This window comes from Triturus cristatus, chromosome 1_2 (assembly GCF_964204655.1).
Source record: "Triturus cristatus chromosome 1_2, aTriCri1.1, whole genome shotgun sequence".
NCBI classification, from domain to species: Eukaryota; Metazoa; Chordata; class Amphibia; order Caudata; family Salamandridae; genus Triturus; species Triturus cristatus.
In genome coordinates this window covers 49,064,968-49,077,439 of record NC_140580.1, presented here as the reverse complement: position 1 = coordinate 49,077,439, position 12,472 = coordinate 49,064,968, and the positions used below count along the sequence as shown (strand labels likewise).

The 12,472-nt window shown below is 44.1% G+C and overlaps 1 protein-coding gene across 2 annotated transcripts in view; it reads left to right on the top strand.

Annotated features, from left to right (window-relative positions):
- LOC146866744 (uncharacterized) overlaps window positions 1–11,966 on the top strand; it is an 84,220-nt gene extending 72,254 nt beyond the window's left edge. For both annotated transcript variants that reach the window (XM_085601114.1, XM_085601125.1), the window contains one exon: window positions 10,532–11,966. In XM_085601114.1, coding sequence (XP_085457240.1) covers window positions 10,532–11,202 — 671 coding nt within the window. In that variant the 3' untranslated portion in view covers window positions 11,203–11,966. The remainder of the gene's footprint in view (window positions 1–10,531) is intronic.
- Window positions 11,967–12,472: the final 506 nt, after the last annotated feature.

The following is a 12,472-nucleotide window of genomic DNA, read 5'->3' as shown; positions in this document are numbered from 1 at the left end:
CTAGGAGCAAGAGTGCTATGGCGACGGGAAGGCCAACAGGTACTTTGGATACGTACTTTGCTAAAGCTGGGTCCCTTCTCGTGGATGAGATCTCCATTCTTGAAAGACGTATCTCCCAAGAAATAGACTGGGTGAGGAGATCCTCCCTGGGACCCATCGCACATGTTGCCACCCCCGCCAAGCAACCAAATCTCATAACACTTCCGGCAGGGGGGGTAGTTGGGCTGCCTGCTCTCCCAGACCTATCTGTTACTAACTGCTCCATTACCTCTATTGACTGTGAAAATTCTGAGCATGCAGAGCTTAGCATCCTACCTCTCCCAAACTGTAAGGGCCCCACAGTACACACCACTGCTGAGGTAGCTGTCATTGAGCAGACCATAAGCAATACCAAGGCCCTGACTCAGCCCATACAGCAGGAGAAGGAGGGAGCAATCCCGAAATTGGATAAAAGGGCCTACAAAACCAGGGGGGGTAATTCTAAAGCTACTAAAGCTAATCCTAGAGCTAGGGGAACTAAACAGGACATAGTTAGCAAAGGGCCGGTCTCATCCCGTAAACACGAAGCCCTGCACCAACACACCCCGGCAAAAAATCCTCCTAGCCAACAAAACGCTGCCGGGATGTATGATAGTATGTTCTCTGATTTACGCACTCTATTGAGGGAACTGCTTAATCCCCTAGAAGACCGTCTGGCCAACATTGAAATCTGCCTAATAGATTTGCGTAGGGGATTACTAGGTTTAGTCTCAGACCAAAGAGCAGGTATGCACGCAGTAGGTGGGCACTCCATAGGGGCTCCCAATTTACCTAATCTACTTTTAAATTCCATCATCCCGTCCCCTGTACCCCTCACAGCCACCTCATTGGAAAATGTGCAGCCAGCTTCTTTGTTAAAATCCGCCTCCGCACTACCCTGCAACCACCAACCCGTCACAGGATCTACCAGTAGGCTGAACTCATCTGGTACGGCCTCTGGTCCTAATCAGGTAAAATTATTAAATGACGCAAGGAACCCTACAGACAGGCAAGACAGTCTACAAGATCGGCGCAAAGTGGTAAATTTGCCTCCCGAGGCTGCTGCCTATTCTGTTGTTTTGAAGGGAGTACCCCCGTTCGAGGGAACCGTGGTGGAACCATATGATTCTTTACATAACAAGGTCACTAGTTGGCTTAACACTCACAGGCCACTACCACCTAACACTAAGGGAGAAATTCTCATGGTTAGAAGAGTCCCTTGGATCGGCCATACCGATAAGAAATGTGCTGGTGACTGTATAATTGTAAATTTTAGGAACCCCAAAATTGTGTCCTATATTTGTAATTGGACCGGGAACAAAGGGTCTACATCTATTGAAGTGGTCCACCTGTCATACTTTTATCCCAATATTTTTAAGCCAATTTTGAACATTGACAATGGCTGGACCCGGGTTGGAACGGCTGCTGATGGCCGCAGAGTCAGGCCCACCCGTAATGCTTCATGCACAAACTTTGGTAACCTTTTCCATCCCAATAGATATAGCTGTCTTGAACAGACAGATTGACTCTCTAAGGGTCAGGGGCATGGCGTATGCGAAATAGATACCGCCACTCAAGAATACGGTGCCCCCCAAGGGGAGAACTTGACATCCATTAACCCCCACGGTGAAGAAACTGTAACATCCAAAACTAAAATCATCTTGGGTTGTACTAATAACAAGTTAAAATTGTCAGTCCCAACGCATCATAATGCAGACCCGATGGAACTATCTACTGTGGAAACATTCCTGCCCAGTCTTACGATTGCACCATTGGATGCTGCCCCGCTTAAAAGTGCTGGAAGTGTCCCTGACCCGCTTAACGTCTCCTTAAAGGTTCTTTCTTGGAATGTCGCTGGCATTGTCAATAAACTCGACACGAGCGACTGGGAGTCCCTGATAGCCAACAGCGACATCTGCCTCTTTCAAGAGACATGGGCAAGGGAACCATTATCTAGAGTGGGGTATGCTGTGTTCGAAATAAACGCGATCTGGTCAGGCAGAGGGAGGCCCTCCGGAGGGTTGGCGATCTGGGTGGCTAGCCACATTGGGTGTAATGCGGAGAGCTTACCGACGCATTCGCAGGACATCCAGTGCGTTCTACTCAGGTGGCCTAACGCTTCGAGTCTAGCAATAATCAATGTATACTCCCGTCCCACCAAGCTGGCCATGGAATCTCCCACACTTGATGATCTTACTTGCTTTTTGGCCAGCCTCCCTAATGACTTTAAGATAGTCTTGGGAGGCGATTTGAATTGCCACTTTGAGCCCTTAGAAGGCCTTAAGGAAGGAGCCCTCGTAGTGGAAGACGACCTTTGGGGCGTACCGCGTTGTCAATCGCCATATGTCAAAATCTGGTCGCCCCTAGTAGTACAAATTCTGTCCTTAACGCTAAATTTTTCTTTAAGGGCATGTAATGGCCGCAGTACCTCAGATACTCCCTCTGCATGTACTTTTAACAGGGTGAACCAAGAATCTAGGCTAGATTACATTTTTGTAGACATTAGTCTCTGGCCTATGGTTCTGGATTTTAGAATAATATCAAGAACGGACAGTGATCATAATGCACTTGTAATGTATATGGCGCACCCTAAAGGTGCTGATCGATCACTTGCCGCTGAGCCCAGCAAAGATCCCGGGAACTTGACAATTAGTTCCAATAGACGTAGGATCAAATGGGGGAAACTGGCGAGCTCCGAAGAGTCCCTAAGTAAGATTTTTCGGCTAGCACTCCCGAAGCTAATAGAAACGGACAATCTAATCTCACAGCCAAGAAACTTGGAATTCAATAAGAAACTAGCCCACATACATGAGGAATTGGTGGCCCTTTTAGGTGAGGTCTTTTACCCAGTGTTACCCCCAAGGAAAAATACAACTCGAACTCCAACCTGGTATAATGCATCTTGTAAAAAGGCTAAGTCCGAACTCCTGAAGTGTGTTAAAAAAGGATCGGACAAGAGCAAACTTGTTGAGCTTAGACGAATCTACAAGAAAACCATGGCAGTGGCACGAGCCGAATGGGATTGGAATAAATGGCAGGATTTAACATCAGCACTGGAAGCGAAAGATCTGAGGAAATTTTGGTCCCTGGTGAATACTGGTATGCCAGACCCCAAAGCTGCAATAGAGCCAAATATTGCAGCATCCGTTTGGGAGGGCCATTTTGGCCAATTATACCAGGAACCACCTCAAATTGATGGTGGGAGGGATATGGTCTCTACTGCTGCTCCCGCCCCAGTACCAGCCCTGGAATTTACTCTTTCCGAGGTGGTCAATGTTATTCTAGCCCTTTCGAGGGGGAAGGCCCCTGGTCTTGACAGGTTGCCTGGCGATCTTTTTCGCTCATACGCAGACATATGGGGTCCCTATCTCCTTACACTCTTTAACGCTATTCTGGGTGGGATGGAGATTCCTTGTACTTGGCTGGGGGCTGAGATAGTGCCCATTTTCAAAAAGGGTTCTCCTCTGCTCCCAGCCAACTACAGGCCAATAAGCCTCATAGATGTCCCCCAGAAAATATACTCGCGCCTACTCCTAAACCACCTTTTGGAGTGGATGGAGGAAAATAAAATTCTCAGCCCCTTACAAGCTGGCTTCCGGAAAAACACGTCCACCATGGATCAGATCTTCCGCCTCGTACTCCTATATTGGAAAACTGTGATCATTGAGAGGGGAAGGCTGTACATGGTGTTCGTGGACCTGAGGTCAGCTTTTGACCTGGTCCCCAGGAAGAAACTATGGGAGACACTAACGGGGCTGGGAGTTCCACCCCATCTACTAAATGCCATTATTAGGCTCCATGAAAACAACTTTGCACAGGTCAGGTATGGAAGGACGGGTGCGCTGACATCTAAATTCCCAGTACATAGAGGGGTCAGACAGGGTTGTGTCCTTGCCCCGACCCTGTTCTGCCTCTATGTTAATAATGTAATTGCATATCTTGACAATGTTCATGATAATGACGCCCCGTCTCTGGCCGGCAGGAGGGTACCGGCCATTATGTTCGCGGATGATACCCTCCTGCTGTCCAAATCCCCGATGGGGATTCAACGGATTTTAGATGGTTTTGGCCTTTTCTGTAGCCAACATGGCCTGGAAATAAATACAGGGAAGACCAAATTTATGATATTTAACCCCTCAGCCAAAACTAGACCAAACCCATCCCTGAGTTCAGTCACACTGGAGAGAGTAAAAACCTTTCAGTACCTAGGGGTAACGCTGCATGAGAACCTATCATGGGAACCTCACGTAGCAATTAGTCGCATGAAACTTGCACAACTGTCCGGGGGAATTCTGAAGGTAGCAAATTCCTCCACCTACAAACCAATTAGCCCGGCAGTTGTAATGTACAAGTCGCAAGCCAAAGCAGCCGCATCCTACGGTGGAGAACTCTGGGGATACACGGCGGGGTCAGGAATCATTAATGTAGAAAACAATTTTTTAAGGCGTCTCCTGGCCCTCCCCCGAGGCACACCCCTTCTTCCCCTAAGAATGGATATGGGTCTACCCTCTATAAAAGAGGACCTGGAACTTATGCCATTAAGGTTCTGGCATAGGCTCTGGTCCACTGTTGAGCTTCTACACTATAGGCAAGAGCTTGTACATGTTATGAATCTGAATTCCTGCGATAAAATTACCTGGCTAGCCTCGATTAAGAAAGAACTCTATCGGCTGGGGCTCCCCGAATTATGGGAATCGCCCGAGCAAGGCTGTCTTGGGGTCTCCCGCAAACGCCTTGTGGGTATATATAGGGAGCAACGTTATGCCTCCCTGGTCTCTGCATCTAACAAAGGGTCCTTGACTGATCGATTTCTGACTTTCAAGGACCATTACCAGTTTGAGGGATTTATGGATATTATTTTTCCCATCTTATCCAGAAAATTGTTCATACAATGGAGGCTAGGGACTCTCCCTATCAAAATTTTTACCCACAACTGGACAATAAAGAATGATAAAATCTGTCCAGGCTGCTGCAATCATGATGAGGAAGAAACCCACATTGTGTTCTTTTGCCCAGCTTACAATAGACCAAGAAGATACTGGCTAGTCCCGCTATGCAGAAATCTGGGCATTAGGAGTCATCAGCAGGTGTACAGAATATTGAAAACGAACACTGATCCGCACATAGTCTTTGCAGTTGCAAAATTTTTAACGGCTATGTGGCACATAAGGTCTAATATAAATAAGAACTGTGTTGTTTAATGAATTCCATTGTCTAGATGTCCGTAACATTTGTATATTGATTTTACTGGTTTTATCATGCTTGTATTTTTAGTGACCGTTTTAAATGTATTGTGTGATTCTATCTTTTATGGCCTAATCGGCCGAAATAAAGAAATTTTGGATTGGATTGGATAAAAGTTTTACAGTTTATCCCCGCAACTCCTGGCCACCCAAACTTCCATCCTATTGCTAGGGCTCATTTCTCACACATTGGCCCAGGGGACTACCCCTACAAACATTTCCCTGCACCAGTGCCACAACAGATGACAATGAATGGTTGTATTATGTGAGTAACAGGAGTACATGAGCATATTATGCCCATTAAAGCAGCAACATACAGTGAATTGTACTCAGTTGAACGCCCACTTATAATGGCTATGATTTCACTAAATTGGCTACATCTGCTTTCCACAGCAGGTGTAAAGTTAGATCTGACCTAATATTATATTTTCTCTTCTTCACTTGCCGTGTTTTGAATTTGAAAAGTTAACATCCTTTGCATTAATAGTGGAACAACTGTATAGCTCCATGACCAATCCATCCACTTTTCCAGCCAACAGGTTAATAGTCACTTATATTTCTTGCAGGGCAACAACCATGTCTGTATTTATATTTGTTTCAGTTGCAGTTCTCCTGTTCTCTAACTGTGATCTGAGCATTGCTTGCAATTCCTATCAAATTTTCTTGAATAGCGTATTGTTTTTCCTTGGTCTTGCATAAGGACCTTTTTCACAAGCGAGGACAAAAATATTATATGTTACTTTCGAAAACTACCCTTTACCTTCCTGACAATGGAGCTCAAATCGGACAAAGCTTCTTAGCCCTAGAGCTTCACAAACCCCTTAAGCAATTAAACACGTTTTCCCCACTTTTGATGTATTCATTCAAACAAAACAACTGACTTTGGTGGCAACAGTAACATACCATACGGATGCAATGGATGCTGGCTTACTGATGGTAGAAAGAATGGCAGTTCTCATAATCAAAAAATAGAAAAGAAGTTCCAAGGAAAAATAATTTGACCAAAATGTATGTGATCACGTTGTTGTCTGCGCTCACTAGTAGTGTGCACCAATCACTGTACAGGAGTCACAAATGCAAGTCTAAATCCTCACCGCTGCCTACCAATGTTAAATTTGGGGGTCTCTAGTTGGCAATGGTATACACCTTTGTCCAAATAGGGACCCTTGCTTCTAGTCAGGGTAAGGTGCTACACTTCTAAATAACCTCTGCTCACCCCCTTGGTAGCATGGCACGAGCAGGCAGGCTTATCTCAGAGGCACTGTGTAAAGCATTTGTGAACACATACAGCAATACAGTGAAAACTACAAATGGACACCACACCAGTTTAGAAAAATAAGTAATCTTTACTAGACTAAACACAAGACCAAACAACATAAACCCACAATACTGTAACCAAAATAAGTCTTTAAAATGGTAGAAATAGCTTAGTTCACTTTAGATTGTAAATGCGACTCTTTACTCTCAAAGTACCTGGGATGCGTAACCCAAAACAAACAAAAGAGTCGCAGGGAAGGTGATGCGCCGTTCCTTACACTCAGGGGAGTGGATCCGTTGGTTCCTTACTGCTGCACAGTGGAGGTTGAGGCTCGCTTCCTTACTGTGTGGGGAGTTGACACGACGGTTTCTTACTGTGATCCGATGCGAAGACGCTCCGGTGCGATGCGACCAAAAAATGGCATCTTAGTTACGGTGCGACAACGTAGATGCGATGCGTGCACGCTCAACGGCCATGCGGTGACTTGGTGAACTTCTGAGCCGCGACAGGCCCTGCGACACGCTTCTCCGGTGATGTGGCGACAACCTCTGCGGCGGCACGCTTCTCCGGTGATGCGACGCGCTTCGGTGATGCGATGGCATCAGCAGTGGCACGCTTACTCGGAGATGCGATGACAACTGCTGCGGCAGCGACACGCTTCTTCTTCGCTGAGATGCACTTCCAGCTCCTAGTGACACGTCGGCTCATTAGAAGGCCCAGCACAACAGCAGACAGTTCAATTCCCTGCAAGGGAATTCAGGGGGGAGCTGGGAGTTAAGTCTTGTATCCCTGAGACTTCAGGCAGGAGGCAAGCACAGTTCAAGCCCTAGGAGATCTTCTTCAAGATGATGAAAGCACACTCAGTCCTTTTGTCCTTTCTTTGGCAATGAAGCAACCACTGCAGGCCAACCCCTAAACAGCACAAAGCACAGGGGTCGTCTCCTCCTTTAGTTTCCTGGTTCTTCTCCTCAGCAAATGTTAGTCTTGATTCCCATAAGTGATCTAAAGTTCTGGGTCCCCCTTTTTATACACACAAATCCTTTGTCTCTGAAGGCAGAGAGTGTCTGTACCTAGTCCAAACCAGTTCTGGGTGCATTCTGCCAGTGCAGAACTTCTTCCTTTGTCAGTGTGGGCCAGGGTCATCAGACGCACGACAGGAGGTGGAGCCAGCATTGTGGAAGGCAGGCCCAGCCCTATTCAGGCCCAGGTGCTACTCCTCCCACCACTCCCAATGCAGATAGGACTATTCAGCCTAGTGCTGACTCACCCTGTCTCCTGGAGCCACCCCAGCCCCTGTCACTCACAAACCAGACATGGAATACACAAATCTAGAAGAGGCAGGCTGGATGGTTATGCAAGAAAATACCAACTTTCTAAAAGTGGTATTTTCAAACCCAGAATGTTAAAACCAACTTCACTAAAAGATGTATTTTATCATTCTGAGTTCAGGCATACTAAATTCGTTTTTATACCATGTTCCCTGGGTCAGTTAGGATGTTATAATCAAACTGCCCATTCTGGCCTATGGGGACTGGTAGCCTTGCAATAGTGAAAAACGGAAATGGCTGTCATTCACTAGCAGGACATGCCACACAGACCAGGGCATGTTCTACCTTTTACTTACAATGCACCCTGCACTTAGGCCTACCTTAGGGGTGCCTAATATGTAGAAAAGGGGAGGTTTGGGGACTGGCAAGTGGGGGCACTTACCAAGTCAACATGGCAGCACTAGGCTGCACACAGGCTCTGCAATAGCAGGCCTGAGCCATAGGTTACAAGCTGCTCCAGTGGGTGGCACAATCAGTGCTGCAAGTCCACCAGCAGCATTTGATTTGCAAGCCCTGGGCACACACGGTGCACTGTACTAGGGTCTGACAAGTAAACCAAATAAGCCAATCATGGAGTCACCAATCCATTCCATCACTTTAACATAGGGAGCACTTGCACTGTGGCACTGAATAGCAGTGGCACAGTGCCCAAAGCATCTAGACCAGCAAAACATATAGCAAAAACACAGGAGGCAACAGCAAACAATTGAAGGGAAACCCACGCCAATGGTGCCAGGTCTAACAATTATATATATATAATTTTTTTTTTTACTCTCTTCTGGCTCGGTTTCGCTGAGACCCTGGCGCTTCGATTCTGGTGCGTGTTTCAAGGCAGAGCCACGCCAATTAATTGTCATCCACACTAATCCTTGCGATTAAGGAAACCGCACTTGCAGAATGTGAACTTCTCCAATTAGTTTATTTCAACAAAGTATCCAGTTCGAGGAGCAACTGGATACTTTGTTGAAATGAACTAATTGGAGAAGTTCACATTCTGCAAGTGCGGTTTCCTTAATCGTAAGGATTAGTGTGGATGAAAATATATATATATAATCTACTGGCGGTCGCCAGTAGATAGTTATATAGTTAGGATCGTGTTTCCATAGGAAATCCGCAACATTCTATTTGGAATAACTTTGGCGCCGATTGACGAATCCTCGCAAAATTTTCAAAATAGGTTGGGCGCTCCGCTCCGCTCCTTCCTTGAAAGTCTCGGGGGGATTCGTCAAGCGGGGGCTGAGAAAAAGGGGGGGTCCCAAAACGCGTTTTCCCCATGCATTTTTCCATAGGACCTTTAGTCCAAGCTACAGCCCGAACGGCTGAACAGAATTACTTGAAATTTGGCAGAGAGGTAGTCCTCAGGTCAGGGATGTGCCTTTTGCAGGTCTGGTGTAAATCTGTTCAGTATTTCCTGAGAAAATAGCATTTAAAAGCATATATATATATCTATAAGCGCGCACCGTGCGCGTACGGTAAAACTTACCGTACGCGCACGCTGCCGTGCACGAGCGCGATTCTGATTGGTTGTTAGATCTTAGTAAACATTCGAATCGGTCGAAACCAGGAAGTGTCGGCCGCCATTTTGTCTCTCGCAGTCTGAGGGGGTGAAAAACAAAGGTGGAGAACGTGAAAAGGGGGCAGGGTGGACAGTTCCTGACCCCCTAGCCTTTGTCAGGGGGTCCCAGAAGGACCCCCAAGGGCCAAAATGTCCTTTAATATTTTTGCAAAAAATCGCGGCGTAGCGTGCGCGTGCGCGTACGCGCGCGCCCACAGCGTGCGCATGGTGCGCGAAGCGCACCGTGCGCGTACGGTACGTGCACGGTGAAAAACCTTAAAAAAAAAATACATAACTTAGCATTTAAAAAAACGTACAAATTCACTGAAAAAACCATAGGTTTCACACACGTTATAGTTAGGAATTAGCATTTAAAAAACCTTGCAAATTCACTTAAAAAACCATAGGTTTCACACATGTTATAGTTAGCTGGACATTTCACTCGTGAAAAACCATTGAAATTCCCCCGTTATAGTTAGTGCAGGCAACTATAACTCACGCGACCGCAATCCACTGCTGATGACGTCAGATATTACATCACTGATGACATATGTGTCTTTCTGAAAAAAAAATATTTGTAATATATGTATAGCTAAAAATTAATGGAAGAAGACATGGGTAAATAAGTGTCTAAATACAGTGATGTAATATCTGACGTCATCAGCAGAGGATTGCGGTCGCGTTAGTTATAGTTGCCTGCACTAACTATAACGGGGGAATTTCAATGGTTTTTCACGAGTGAAATGTCCAGCTAACTATAACATGTGTGAAACCTATGGTTTTTTAAGTAAATATATATATATATATCAAAATAAGAGGTATCATTCTGCATACATTTCTAAGAGAACTTTACAAATATCATTATATACCAAATATATATTTTGTCCCTCTTCTTTTGTATAAAAGTCTAAACAGTTTTAAGGATACTTTGAAAACACCAAGGTCTTCACTGTGATGTAGTGAGAAATATAAAAGTGTGGGCTATGGTTTATTTGTCCAGTAATTTTGTTGCCATCATCAATTTAAAATCCAGTATTATCTGTTACAGAAAATGCATGTAAGATAAAAGTTAGCAAATATATTCCTATAAGCTCAATACTAATTACTGACTCTTATTCAAATCCAACAGATGGCGGAAGCATGAAAAGACAAAGAAAATTTGCAGAGTCTGTAGAAAGTATGAAAACAACCATTCCAACTAGAAAGTCTTTATGGAAAAAACCCACCAAGGCTCTGCATGCCTCACATATGGAACTAAACTGTAGACGACAGATGCGATCAGAAAGGTACCAGGAAATGAGAAGACACAAAAATCTTAAATATGAAAGTAGTTTCAGACTCTCAGACCATTTCAATTTACCAACAAGAAGGCCTCAAGCAGCACTATCACACACATATGATGAATATGACAGTAATCAATGGAATTCACCATACTTTAATGGTCTTTCAAAACCACAGCAGAATCCGGCACGGTACACATGTGCAGAATGTGGGGATACCTTCCGTCTGAAGAGAGACCTTATTAGACATAGAGAATCACATTCAGGATTGAGACCGTATGCATGTACTGATTGTGGGAAAAGTTTCTTTCGAAAGCCAAATCTTACTAAGCATTACAAAACGCATACGGGTCAAAAACCATATAAATGTACATTCTGTCACAAAAGATTTAGTCGTAAAGATCATCTGAATCGGCATACAAGAATTCATACAGGAGAGAGGCCATATAAATGTACTGAATGTGAGAGAAGCTTTCCTTGGATAAGTGATCTTAATCAGCATCGACGAACCAGACACTGATCTCAAAATGATCGTCGCTCAACAGGAAGATATGAAGAAACTAAAAAGTAATATAAGAATTACTTAACAGATAAGCAGCACTGAGAAATGCAAGACGAATAAGAGGTATTGATATATCTCAGTAGAGCAAAAGATGCTTCAATAGAAAGCATCACAAAGAGGACTGAAGCAAGAAGATATCACCAGAATAGTATTATCCCACTCTGCTTAACCAACAGCGCATCTAGTACACCTTCTTTAGCAAATTACCAAATTCCTATTTCATGATTGAACACAACACTATAACCATAGTAAGGAAACCTCCAGCAGAAGATCCACTTTATGAAATGTAATCATATGTTAATGATGGTTATTGTGAACAGGTAACTGATGAGTTCATTAAAACTGTTCTGACACCAACCTTTTATTTTCAATATATTTTAATGGTTGTTTGTCTAACAAAAGGAATTAACCAGCTTAGATGTAAAAAAAGATGAACATTCCTAGGTTGTGCAGTCTTAAAGTGAAAAAATGCATCGGTGTGTTACACAGTGACTTTAATCTCAAGCCTAAATATTAAGGCATGAAGGAAACTAAAAAGAGAAATGCCCAAGCCTGCTTCCACCGCCCAACGTTGACAAAACTTTTGCATGGACTATAGAATGGTCAAAGAAAAGTGAGCAATGTAATCTTCAAAACAGATAAAGAAATGTGCCCAAGGGAAAATGCAAAATGTGTAGGTTAGTTCTAAGTAGTGTGAAAAATAAAGTAAACTTCTTCAGAAAGCTTGTGTTGATCACTAATATAACTCAATGGCTGAAAAAAGGATAACTGAAACCTTGTGATAAATGATAAATCACTGCAGCCCAGGACAGTAGATTATGTGCCATGTGGGTAACCTCAGTCTTGTAAAAGAAATTGCATAGAACACCATTGCAAATTCGACAATATACACTTGGAGTCAAGTTCATACCGCTCTTCTGAATGTAATTTGATCATGGCATGGAAATGTACATGAAAGAACATGATAATTAAGTTGAAATGCTCAACTGCAAATCCTTGAAACACAAATAATTTAGTATAAGGAAGCTCTGTAGACCATGGGTTTTAAAAGGGTTTTATACAACAATGGCATTATGATCATGCGCAGCACTGCTAGAATATGTGACAGAGATGCACCAGAAATAGCGGTAAATAAAAAGCCAGTGCCTATGCCCAGGGAGGTGGAAAGGTTATTTCTCACTGAGTATCTTGTAATGGAACGAAAGTCTATTATGTCAAAGATGCCAGA